Below are 13,572 nucleotides of genomic sequence, written 5' to 3' on the forward strand. Positions count from 1 at the left end.
GACTGTAAGATATGTTTTTTTTAATCTGACATATACCATTTAAACAGCTTGTAAATGAATAGTACAAGCAGTGCTTAATTTGAGCTGGTGGTTTCCGGTGCTCAGCATCATCACTGAATCATCAACACTTTAGTAGCGTGTGAAGCTGCTACTTCAACAAACGGCTTGAAAAATCAAGCCCAGACTATCAAAATCGCTGTTCTGGCACACAAAAAACAGATTGTGTCCTATACACGTGTCAAAGTATGTATAGTGTGTACGTTTAGGAAAGAACAGTTCACTTGCTCGGACATTTTTCATCCACAAAGCGAACAAGCAGAGCAAAACGAAACTGCGAGTACCATGAACAGCTCCTTTCGAGCCACACTAGATGAGTACAGAGATGCCCCCGCCCCTTCTCCACCGGGGTGGGCTGAGCTCAGCAGCACTGTGGGGCAAGGGAGGGTCTCTGGGGTGCAGGCATTGCACAGAAGCTGTGTTTACGAGAGAGGCGCGCTGACGGGAACTCTGCAGCCTGACGCTTCAAGACTCGTTTTATCCTGCGCAGGATCTTTCATTCTGCAGCGGACCACCGCGGAGCCTTTTGATAGATAGCTTTGGCAAACTTTTAACAGGCTCAGTGGCCGAGGAACAAGTAGCGCTGAAACCCGAGATATGGGCACCTGAAGCAATAAGACGTTGCAATTAACAAAAGCGAGCCTCACTAAAAGAACGGGGAGCGATGGCTGTGCAGGCTGCGGTTATGAACCCCCATTTCATCCCCTTCTGCTTCCCCGGCTCTTTGACGGACTACGAGTTAGAGAAGAGTTACGAGGATGCTGGTCTGCTTGGGGAAACAGAGAGTGGGGACTTCAAGGAGACGACCCGGGACCTCCTGAGCTTTATCGACTCCGCTTCCAGCAACATCAAACTGGCGCTGGACAAGCCAGTAAAGTCCAAGCGGAAGGTGAACCATCGGAAGTATCTGCAGAAGCAGATCAAGCGCTGCACGGGCATGATCAGCCCGGGCCAGGAGGGGCCCTCCAAAGGGCAGCCAGCCTCCCCCTCGGGCTTGGGCGGCTTCCACTGCAGACCGCCCCCGAAGAAGGACCAGGCGCAGTCAAGCCTTCAGAGCAAAAGCCTGGCCGCCCTCTTCGACAACACCAACGAGGTCCGTGGCGAAAAGAGCAAGAAGGTGCCCCTCAGGAACCGCAACCTGCCCCCGTCCTTCTTCACAGAGCCTGCACAAGCCGCGGGAGGCCCTGACGTGGACCTCCCGGACACAGAGCGGTACAGTGCCGAGGCCGTCGAGCTATTAGAGCTTCTCGGCACGGATTATAGCGGCGTGATATCCGAGCAGGACGTCTTCCAGGCGGCCTCAGTCAGGGCGCACCCGGACCTGGCCGTGCAGCACGCGCTGTACGAGCCGCACCCCCTGTTGGGAGGCCTGGTGTACCCGGATCCCTGGAGCCCCTCCGGTACCTCCAAGAGGAGCCTCCCGGGGTTCATTGGCCTTCAGCCCGTGTATACCTCCCACCTGGACCCGCCCCTGAGCTCCCCAGTGGAGGAGCACCCGCCGCTTCTTCCAGCCTTTGCGCCCTTCTTTGCGGAGTGCTCGCTTCCGCCGGCGCCTTATGACTTCACTTCCGGTTACAGTAGAGCGGGGTACCCTGCCCTTTAGGCCCTGATGTGTACCTGGGTTATGGTTTTTGGGACTTCAACGAAATGCAGCAGTGAACGATGTGTACTTATTATAGAACAATGAATCTGCAACGTTTAATTTGAACAGTATGTTTGGTACCTTCCACGTGATGTAAAACGGCAAAAATTTTACTTACAGATATCCTACCAACACAACTGAACACAGTCGCGTTTCGTTAAAGCAGCGAAGTATAATGACTGCATAACAGACCCGATCACAATTCAGCATAAGGTTGCACCGACTCAGCTCAGTAAAAGAGGTGTTGCAAGTTGTACTTTGCAGAGACCTGAGTGTCTGGCATACATCTAAATGTCCTTCTTACAGGTTATTTAAATATTTTATGCAGAAGGCTACTTGATCATCCAGTATAGGGTCTGAGTAGTCCCACGAGTTTATTGTTTTTTTTAGTTAGTACTCTTTGGGATAGACAATGCCATAACGTTCTACTTTCATAATAGCAGCCCCTGCCCTTACTTTAATTTCCGTCCCTGTTTCATGTTTGGAAGATAGAAAAGTTTGTGTCTGAAATCTTAATTTTAAGAGTAATCACAAATTGAAATGCATTTGCGGAATATCATGATTGGCAAGTGACTCCAAGTCATGTGTGACACTTTGAGCTAGTCCTAGCTGTTTGCCAGCACTATTTGCATGTTGGAAGATTTTATCCTATACCTACAGTGTTAAAAAACACAACTGCTAGTACCAGATAGCATCATTCAATTACCTAAACGCCAAGGCCGGCTAATAGTATCACCCATTACTTGGAGCTTCTTATCAGCTATGTTGAATATATTATCCTCTGATTCAGCCTTAGAGCACACAAGTGCAATTCAGATGTCATCTAGTCTTAAAATCCTTGTTGGTTTCACTGTCACCTCTTGATACCTGTTATTGTTGCTATAGCTGCCAAGTTGTCCTGTGCAATGCAAGCTATTTTTTGCAAAAAAACACGGACTCAATAAAGGTGGCCCAAATGGTATGTGGGTCCTTTAGTCTTACTTCTTTAATGCTGTAGCCTTGTGGTTCTGGTACAAGTTCATCTTATTTGTTTCACCACAAAACAAAACTTTTTTCACATGTTCTGATTCTGCTAGTTAAATCTGTCAGAATATACAGCGAGACTTATTAAATTATTGCAATTTCTGTTCTGCTGTCATAGTTGTAAGCTGCCACCATATCTTTAGGCCATCTTTTAGCCAGTCCTAGCTTTTTAACGGATGTGACTTTGGACTTGGAGAGTTGTGATTTTGCATTTATCTGTCTATGTATGTCTACAAATCCCAGTATGTATAGCGCTGCTGGCTAAAGGATCATGACACAGGACATGTTTACAGTAATGTGCAGTGCACATACTGTTTTCATTGTAGTGATCAGGATACTTTTGCATTCATATTTTCAGCACTTGACACTGTCCACTTTTGAATATTGGTAAAGTTCAATTTTGTTCCAGCATCAAATTCAGATATATCACATTCTAGTGCTTTCAAGTGGAGTGGGTTATATGGCTCAGTGAACCAAATGGGGTTGGTTAAATAAAAATACCAGTTGACCCCATGTAGGCATCAGTCCAAACGTTGATGTCAAGAGATTGTGATATAAACTGGAATTACGAGCAGGGGTCTAAGTAATAACTTGAAACACACTGGGAAAAACACTCATATCCCATGAAAATGGAAGATTGATGCCTTTCTTCTAAACTTGCATTTATTGTAAACTAAGTCCCAGAGAGTTAGATAAATTAACAAGGGAACAAGGGACAGGAAGTCCTGCTTAAAATAGGTCAAGACAAGCCCACCAGTTTGTCAGACATGGCAATAGTTGTGACACACTTTGCAGGTTTGTCTCATGAAATGCACAGGTAATAATCGTTGGGCGCCAACATCATTTTATGTACGCCCTAGTTGACAATGACAAGGTTGTCTTTCAGCCTTATTTGACACACAGCAAATGCAAATGCGCATAGCTGACTAGCACAGGTAAAACACTTTTGCGCTGATGTTTATTTATGTATGCAAATTGACATCAACATGCACCATGTTTTTGATATTGTTGAATAGTCTTTATCATACATTGTAAGAGACGATGCACTGAGTTAATGTGACTAGTGCTAGTGGGATTTATGTGCGTAGCAGTTGTGCAAGGGTGTAAGAATTGGTGTGAGCCATAACATGTTTTGCATGCTTTCAAGTGGCCATATTGTATGTGACAGTTGTACAGAATTTTATTTACATAAAAGCACTTTGAATATTTGGGCTAGTTTAACTTTTGTCATTATAAGCGGAAATCGATAAGTAAAACTGATCAAAATACTGTCTGATTAAAAGCCAGAACACCTTTGGATTGTTGCAAATAAATAACAACAGCTCATTGGTAGCTATGGGTTTACCTCAGAGGTGGGGAAAACACTTTCAAGCCTCCTAGAAACATTAACTTAAAGCAAACAATTTGGGCAGTATTGCTGAAAGTTTTGTATGCCCAAAATGGGCCGAAATCTGCATTGCTTAATGTTGTCTGTTTGCCTCATAAAGAACAGAGAACAGTCAGTTATTCTAATGGGTCATATTACATAACCAGTTTGCACAAGTATGAAAATGGAACAGATTGATTTTTGTTCATTGTTTTCTCTTGATCGGGCACGGAGAACAGTACTTTTGTGAAATTTAACTTTATTTTACACATTTAAAAAAAGAGCAAATCATAGATGTAGTGTAAAATCAATTGGTTCGATTTTCCGTGCTAGTGCAAATCTTGTTACACAGCTCAGATTAAGCTTGTGTAAATACGAGCATGCTCTATTCCCTATTTAGATAAGAAGAACATATTTGATTATTTGTTAAGATGAATGTAAAATGACCCCGTAGTGTGCAAGCTGCTGGCCTGGTACAGCAGGCGGGATAACAGAGCACATTGACACACCACTGGTCTTTTTTATTAAACACATCAGTTTTTATTGGACTTCGTTTAAAGTTTTTTTTCATACTTTCTTAAGAAAGTAACGAGGTTATGTAATGTAATGCTGCTTAATCTGCTGATGTGCGTTACAATATGCTGGGTAACTAGGCGGACGCCCTGCATTTAGGCTCTGCTGCAGGTGCATGTTTATTGAGTTGGCTTTCATTGTCACACAGAGAGAGACTATAGCTCTTATGGAGGCTCTGCCATTGCAGGGTTCTTGGTAAATGAATGGTGGGGGCTGTAAGCAGCTCCTTTGCTGCTGTCTCTTTAAGGGACCTGCAATTGTGACAATTTACAGTCTTCAGGAAACAAAAAAGGCCAAGCAGTGGTGCACTCAGTTCCTGACCCACATACATCAGGGTCTTTTTTTAATTCTGGCTCGATTGTAGTCTTTATCAATAATTAACTTTTTTTTTCTACAGGACATCAAAACTGTAAATGGATCTAAAAGTGCTGTATTTTATTGGTGGGAACATTGCAGAATGTTGTTTGTGCTTCGCTTCGAAAGCATAATTTACAAGCGAAAAAAGGCTATCATGTATAGTTGTGAACTCTAAATTGAATATTTTATGGACATGTCCGTTTATTTCTGTTTCAAAAAAGCTCTAGGAGCAGATAGCGGATGTTTTGAATCAATAAATTATTTTTGGGGACGAAAGAAACATTCTTAGTGTGTTGTCTTGATTGCAGTAAAATGCAGGTAGTTTCAGAACAGTGATACATTATTTCAAGGCTAGTTAGAGTAGAAGAAGCCACTTGTTAAATTTGTATAGAGTGTCCTCATAATAATGATAGCATTTTTCATAGCAGTTCATACACACTTTTGCTGCTTCTAAGCACTGTAAATGCCAGATGTTGATTTAATGGAGTTACCGATGCTCAAAGAGGTACTAGTTTTAGTCCATGTGTTAATATTTCCCATTCTCAGGGGCGTAAGGAACGAGGAAGGGTGGTTGCCTTCTGGCACCCAGGCCCATGGCACAAATCCCGCGCAGGATGAGCTGATGCTCGTTAATACATTGGCATGAGGGGTCCCCAAAAAGTAACAAACGTGCTTCTATTCTGCTTGAAGGGGATCAGAGATTAGCAAAGAGAGAGAAAGATGGGGGGTGCCGCCTGTTAGTCTTCAGCTATTAAAGTTGGAAGAAAGTAAGTTAGGAGAATGGAAAAAACGACTGGGAGATTCTAGGATTTTGTTCGGTGTGCCAGCCCATGCCCCAAAACATTACGGGTTAGACTTTTCCTTTAATGAAAAATTGGCAAGTGTTGTGGTTGCCGACTACCTCTAGTGCACAGAAAGCAAAAGGGAAGCTTGTCACACCACACTGCATACCATTAAACACAAGTAGAAATTGAAAATTCTATAAAGAGTGTAATAAAATGTAATAGGATGATTATTACTTACTATAACCTTGTTATCCTTTGGCCGGCCCTTGCATCTAAAAAGTAAAATACTGGTAGTCATGGACTTGCAGTTTAGATTTATTTGGCCAGATTTTAGTTCTGGCTGCTTAACGCCAGCAGAGGTGGCTCAAAGCTACTTTTTAAGAGAAAAAAAATAACAGTGCTTTTGGTGTGTTCTAAATTCCGAGGCAGAACACGGCTAAAAATATTCATTATAAATCAAGGGTTATGATTAATGTTGGGGTGTGTAGTGGCTCAGTCCATTAGTAGTAGCAAAAGGTTGCCTCTAAGGCCACAGAGAGCAAAGCGGGCTCAAGGATAAACACGGTGACAGAATTGTGTGATTAGCCTTGGTGAAAGTGTCACACTGCTACAGGTTTTGCTTGTTCTCGACTGGTGTGGGTTTAATCTGTGTCCTTTCCTGTCTTCATTCAGTACTCTTTCAGTATTTAGTTTCCCTCTCCGGGTTTTGTCTTCTACCATGCCAACCTTCACAAACATGCCAGCCAGGCGATCTTTTAATCCTCTATATCTCTCATTTGTTCCCTAATTCCACTTGTTTTAAAATTATGGTTCCTCATTTTTCTCTTTTGCCTTCTGCTGTCCATTTAATTCAAACATGAAACATTTCCCATTTTGAGTTTCTAAGATTTTTTCCAAAAAACAAATTACACAATACATTTCTTTTCAATAGAAATTCTTTAAGCATCCATTTATAAAATGGTTTATAATCAGTTTACCGTATACGATCTTGAACCATACATTTTTTCCAATTGATTTCTCTTATACATTTGTGTAAAGGTAATGGCCTTTTGGAACAGGATTACAGGTTGTGGTTGGAGAACTGATCAGAAACTTCAACCGGTAGGATCAGGATCAGAGATAAGTGAAACTAGGTATAACCAATTCATACCCAGATAAAGGTTTATAGTTCAACATTGGGTTTAAACGACCAATTTTCTCAGCACCACTTAGGTAACATGAACAGATCAATTGAGGTTTTGACAATAAGCCCCTTTCCAGGCGTACAGATACTCAGCACAAGAGTAGTACAATGTGTATTGTCACAAAGGGCCATTTCATGACTGCGTTCTCCACCAATGCCCAGGCTTAGAAGTCCATGTGCCTATGTTTGCCAAGTCTGCGCTGTTTAAAGCAAAGCATTCAATAATATTTCTTGGATAGGGTGTCAAGACTTGAAGGGATCAGTGTGCTTTACCTATTAATACATCAGTAAGTCCAAGTCACAGAGTGAAAATAAGTAGTTCAGGGCAAAAAGTGGAGTATAAATAAGAGTGGAAGAGGAGTTGAGGCAGGGTAATTAAGATTCAGGGTAATTAAGAAGGCTGCAATTAATGGCGTATACATTCCAATCAGCAAGCGGTAACAGAGTATGTGGTCAAAACTTACAACTGTGTATAATAACAAGCATGTATAATACCTCAGTACTTTAGTTCCTAAGTTGCAGACAGCACAGCTCACAAACGCAAAGACGTGGTGCCCCCTCCTGTTTTTCAGAATTGAGCATCCTGAACTTCATTCACAAGCTCATAGATTTTCAGAGTTAATGTAAGCACTTTAGACTACATCATTCTGGCAAAAAACAAGTGAATGGGTCCCTTCTGCATTTGCGGAGGCAGCCTGATGATCATGTTGTGGCCCTGTGTCTCGATACAGGAGCCAAATGAGGTCGAGCTGGAAGATTTGTGGGCGTCCAAGTGCATGCTCATATTTGGGCTTTGCTGCAGGTATTAGGCAGAGTGGTAAGGAAATGGAGCAGCTCTGTTAGGCCTCTTATGCCTCCTCAAGCATGCTGTGAATCCAGAAACTTTGAAAGTCTGGCATCCTATAACTTAAATTCGAATGTAGCCTAGTAATGGAGTCCAGCCCTTGTCCTGCCCTAGGCAACTGTGTCATCACTAGATTTCTCTGTGACATCAGTGCCTTCTATAAAGTGCAGATGCTGCATCTTGAAATGTGTCAGTGATGCTAGGGCGCCCTCTGCGCAAAGAAGGTGTGAGCATTCTGTGGTGACGCATGCTTCGTTTTATTTCTAATGCATTGGGCAGCTCCTCAATACTTTCTTCTTTTGGGTCTTTGAGCAGACTCCTAAACCTGCCCTTCATCTTGCACGGATGTGCTACACTTGTGAGCACCTCAGTCGATACTGCAAACATTTCACTGCTTTGTTTACTTGTCATGCAGGTTTTTACTTTTCCTGCAGCGTTTTGTTGCTTAGGACTTTAGCTGGCATCAGGGGGTTTTCATCGTGGGAGTCCTAATGAGTTTCATTCCTGTGCATGTGGTCTTCAGTGCTAGCGTCACAGCACGCACACCGAGGCATGTGTTGTACCAGGTTACTTGTGCTAATATTTACTTGTCTGTTCTGTGTTGTGGCCAGCCAGCCTATTGCAGGCACATATTTGTTTGTCTCAGACACCAGGCTGTTAGTGCTGGTCCATGGCTCGCACATCAGCGTGTTAGGTAGATAAATCTTGCTTGCCTAAGGACAGTGATGGCACATCTGTATTCAGAAGATGCTGAGGGGCGGGTCCTCAGGTGAAATGACTTTGCAAGAACATACATGCTGAAACTCTCCGAGCACTTCCATAGACTTAAAAAAGTATTTGAATACAATTCTTGTCCGCTGTCCTTCGGTTTTGGACCAACTGGAAATAATTTCCTATCTTCTTCTTAAGCTTAATCACTTTTTCATTGTTTGTTTAGTATTTTTTCCCTAGTAGCCTCAGAGGAAATAGGTTGCCTTTGACTAAACAGAGTCGCATGGGGAAAGCTGGAATTTTCAGGCAGGCTCAATAAGCACAGTTTACCTTCCACTGGCGTTTTGGAGGAATTTGATTAGAAATTGATTGGTAAGTCAAATATACGACCCACTTCCCTCAAAATCATGGTCCTTATATCTTTTATAAGACTTAATTTCTCTCTTTTTATTACCATAACACTGTTGATTCTTACAAAGAAACAAAATTAGTACATATCCAGCAACAATTGAAACTAAAAAAGAATAATGCAATTTTAAAAAAACAAAGGTAGTATAGAACCAGAGTATCCATCTAGATTATGAATGGCTGGAATATATACTCAAAAGGAAAACGAAATACAAACTATTAAGGCCTTTCATGAACATTACCTTTAATGTCATGGTGAACTCCAGAATTCTGACGTGAAAGCTTAATTCATTCATAACTAGGCAAAAGAGAGATTTCGTTCTTCATTGGCTATATTTTGGGCTATTGAGCATTCCCCGTAGAATGAACTTGTTTCCTATCTCGTAAAAGCCATTTCCAATTTTCAAAGACCCAGCTCAAGTTGTTTGAAAACTCGTGAAACAAAGGCAATAATAGAGAAAGTAGGACGGCTCATCGAATGCCCCTGGAGGGGTGAAAATGAGTTTCCCAAAGTAACTTCAAGGGCAGCAAAAGACCTACTTTGATAGTAGCTTCATGGTGTGACCATATGGAATACCAAACTGTTTGTTTTCTGCTTTTTCTCTCCCTTCCTGTGTTTCTTTTTCCTTCCCAGGTAGCCAAATGGAGTGTGAGCTGAGCCCTTAACTACACAACAGGTACAGGACTAGTTGGCGCTTAGAAACAATGGAATTTGAACCAGTTTGCTACTGTAGTCACTGCCTGAAGCGCTTGAGAAGCAAGAAAATGTCAGGATGTAACATATGTCGTCAGAATGTTTGGAGGCAAAATGTGGTCCAGGATGTTTACATGTACTAAACCATGGGCAGTGATGAAGATGTATTGCTGCTACTGAGATTGGTATATCTCCTTCTCCTCAATGCCAAATATATTGGATTCGAGGTGCTACACAGTGGCTAGTTCAGGTTTATTGGTTGGATGGGTGGGAGAAAAAGGGTGGGCATGGCAGATGCAGCCCAAACTGGCCTGATGCAGGCAGTTGCAGCTCTTATTGGGCCGATGCAGTCATCATGGCAGATACAACTCCTACGGGCAGACATAGTCATCAAGGCAGATGCGTCTCTGTTGGGGCTCCTGCAGGTCGTTGCAGTACTTATTGGTTCGAACCAGTCACACTGGCAGGTACAATCATGACCAGGCAGATGCAGGCAGGAAGACCTGTAGTTCTAATTAGAGAGAGAGGATGTGGTGTTACGACCAGAGCTGCTGACCTTGGAACTGGGGAATCAAGTTTGAGTCTTGGCGTTCAGCTCAACATCCTGTGGTTCTGGGCAAATCACTTAATCTCCCTAAGCCTAAACAAAATGAGCTTGATTGTGTGTAATGTAACTGGTGCTCATGTAAGGCGTTCCAATTCTTTTGTGTTGAGTCCACTCTATATAACACTGAAACAAAAAATCAGAGGGACCCTCGTAGCGTGGATCACGTCTAGCTCGCTCTCAGGTATTTAGCATTCCTTGGATATCCCTCAGTCCTTTAGACATACTGAGCGTCTCCTTCAAGATAATGGTGGGCAGGCAGGCTTCTCCTTCCAGGTAATGGTAGTCAGACTCATTTTCTCTCACATCCGGCAGGCAGTTTTGTAGACATTTAGGTAGATCCTCAGCTCCTCCAGCAGACAGCGCAGATTTCAGGTGATGTCCCTTCACCTCTTGGAGACTGGTTTCAGGCAGACACCATCCCATGTCACACAGAAGTCCTTCACATACCCTGCGGATCACTCCTTTTCTAGATCTGGAAGGATTTGATAATGGAACAAACCTTTAAACTCATTTTCTTGACAGAGAATGTGGATCCAGTGTCTAAATATTCAGAACTGATTTGGGAAGGTTCTTCTTTCAAATGTCCTTCTCAGACTGCTCCCCAGAGCCTTTGCATAGAGTGATGCTTTTCACAGCAGGTAGCACAGGGGCTGTCTCTAAACAGCTTCTCTGAAGTAGCATCAGGGATACACAGACCGCCACACCTATCACAATAGAAACTGCAATCCCACCCCTCACCCTACCATCAGTCAAATATGCTCAGGAAAAATGAATCTGCAGCCCCTTGCTAATAAAAGTGCATTTGGAATTTCTAAAGGTAGTCTTGTCTCCATTCTCCTGACTTTGGTTTCTGGATCTCCAACCTTCTGTCACAGGAACATAGGGAGTACACTTCCACTATCTGGAGATGAGGAAATACTCTATCTGTTTTCATGCCAGGTGAGGGGTATCCAAACTGGATCCCACTGGTTTCAGTACTCTGGCTCACTCGCTCAGAGAGCCCTAAGGTTACACATACACACTCACACGTACTCAACATGGACACAGGCTGTAGGTGTGAGGTGCTGGGCACACACTTTAGAGTGGAACTTTACACAGGTGAGGCCTGTAGGCCTCCCTCTCAGTAACATAGATGAAAAGGTCTGGTCACACTATCAATTTAAAAAACATGATAAGATACCACCACCGCTTTATATGTTATACCCGGGACAGTTACAGAAGTCCTCTGTCCAATATGAGGACACAGTTGGTGCGCCTCTCCAGGTCACAGGACAGGTCAAGGACCTTGCATAATCAGGGATGGGCCTAGGCATCTGCACACACGCTTGGATTTGCGTGACGCTAGGGCCAAAATAAAAGTTAGGATATCAGATATACATGCAATTTTGCATTCAGCGCACAGGAAAGTGTCCGTATTCCGTGCAGGGAGCATTCAAGTTGCAACAACTGCACTTAATAGCTCCAGGATTATTACCTGGAATGTGTGGGACATGAGCACTGTCAGCAAACAATCTAAAATTCATTCTTCCCTTTTGCGAGATTCACACAACCTTCCTACAGGAGTCTCTTTTTATGTCAACTGAAGTACCTAGATTACAGTGGCATTGGAGGGGACAATTGTATTTTACTAGTTTCTTATTCTATGCCAGGGTTGTGGTGTTTTGGGTAAGGCCAGGGTTCCCCTTTGTTATGGACACAGTGGTATTGGTTAAGTCAGACAGATATGTTCTGGTGGAGGGTTAAAAAGAGGGCATCCCAGTCGTACCAGGCAGCATTTACTCTCCTAATATTAAACAACTGGACTTCTGTGCCTTACTGAATAAGCAACGAGCAGGGCGGACAAACTACTGTTTGGTGAGGATTTTAAATGCATACTTGATGTTGATTGGCACAGCTCTTATCCCCTCCCATACATCGCATTCTGTTGGACAGATAGGATGCTAAAAGATTGGGTGGATAGCTACTCTACTATAGTCTTGTATTGCATGGACCCTAAGGTAAGAGAGTATTCCTTTTACTGACCTTTGCATTACCTATATATGCCACTGGACCACATAGCTCCACATCCCTGCAGACATCAGTGTGCTATGCCGAATATGTGGACGAAGCAATCTCGAAGCATAACCCAATGCTGGTAAGGTGGGTTGAGCACGCACTGAATTGTGATGTATAATACTTGGTAGTCCAGCTGCAGTGAGTAGCTCGGTGGCTAAGCAGTTGCCACCTAACGCCTTGAAAACCTACATTTGGAAAGGATTGCTCTACAGCCTGTTCTTTCCTAATGCTCCAGTGGTGCAGATTCTCCCCAGACTGGCCCGGAAATCCCCTTAGTGAGTCTCCATAAAACTAGGGCTTTTACATGTCTATGGAATTAGCAAAGAGGGAGGTTTCAGGGATTTCAATGGTGGGTGGGCTATTTAATGGAGGGACCCCGGCCACATTTGAGATGATAGTTGTAATGCTGGGTTTCCTAATGGACAATTCCTGATATGGGGCATTGGTAAAGGTATTGCAGATACTGTGGGGGTCACGGACACTGAGCCTCAAAGCTATACATGTATACATCTATTGTATGTTATGGAAAATAGTAGGAGGTTAATACCCTGGGTCACTGGAATCTCATTACAAGGATTGAAGGATAGATGGGAGCTGGAGCTGGGGAGGGTTCTCATTGAGGCTGAATGGAGCCATGTACAGGGTGTAGCTACATTCCAGGTTTAAATACATCCACATTACTCTCCTGAAGAGGACTTCCTGCACCCCCTGAAAAATCAGTAAGATATATCCTTCAGCATTTTCAGATTACCCTGCTTGTGGGACTACTCAGGTGGGATTTGTACACATGATATGGAAATGCTCAAGGCCTGCATGATTATAAATATGCTAGCAGAGCTGGTGAGATCGTAAAAAGATTTGCAGAGTCTATTACTCTTAACTAGGACTCTTTCATCACTCTAACAAGACGAGTAGATATAACATTTTGAGATCTCCCACTGTTATTAGCGAGGATGGTCATAAATATAACATGGAAATCATGTGAATCTCCCACAGTTTGTATATGGTAGAGGTCAGATGTGCAGTGGGCAATGGCACTAAGTCAAGCCCTGCATACCGAAGAGAAAGGAGAGCTCAGTCAACCACCAGCTGCACACCAGCGGGATGACTTGCTTCAGTCATTTTAGGTCGACTCTACAAGACAGCGGAGCTGTCTAGCTGAGAAAGACCTATTGTCAACTTACCAGGTCTTACAATGGGCTGTCCATTGCTGACCACTGGTTGGGATTATTGTCACTTTCATTTTCCTGCTTCCTATTTGATGGCT

The 13,572-nt window shown here is 43.2% G+C and overlaps 1 protein-coding gene across 1 annotated transcript; it reads left to right on the plus strand.

Annotated features, from left to right (window-relative positions):
• The first annotated feature begins 472 nt into the window (after positions 1-472).
• FAM181B (family with sequence similarity 181 member B) lies at positions 473-5,285 on the plus strand. The gene has a single exon (XM_085623237.1). The coding sequence runs from the start codon at positions 722-724 to the stop codon at positions 1,658-1,660; it is 939 nt and encodes a 312-aa protein (XP_085479363.1). The 5' UTR covers positions 473-721; the 3' UTR covers positions 1,661-5,285.
• Positions 5,286-13,572: the final 8,287 nt, after the last annotated feature.

The sequence above is a fragment of the Triturus cristatus genome, chromosome 8 (genome assembly GCF_964204655.1).
Source record: "Triturus cristatus chromosome 8, aTriCri1.1, whole genome shotgun sequence".
Lineage (NCBI taxonomy): Eukaryota > Metazoa > Chordata > Amphibia > Caudata > Salamandridae > Triturus > Triturus cristatus.

Excerpts from the sequence above, each read along its gene's own strand:
- FAM181B (XM_085623237.1), top strand. The coding sequence starts at position 722 with ATGGCTGTGCAGGCTGCGGTTATGAACCCCCATTTCATCCCCTTCTGC.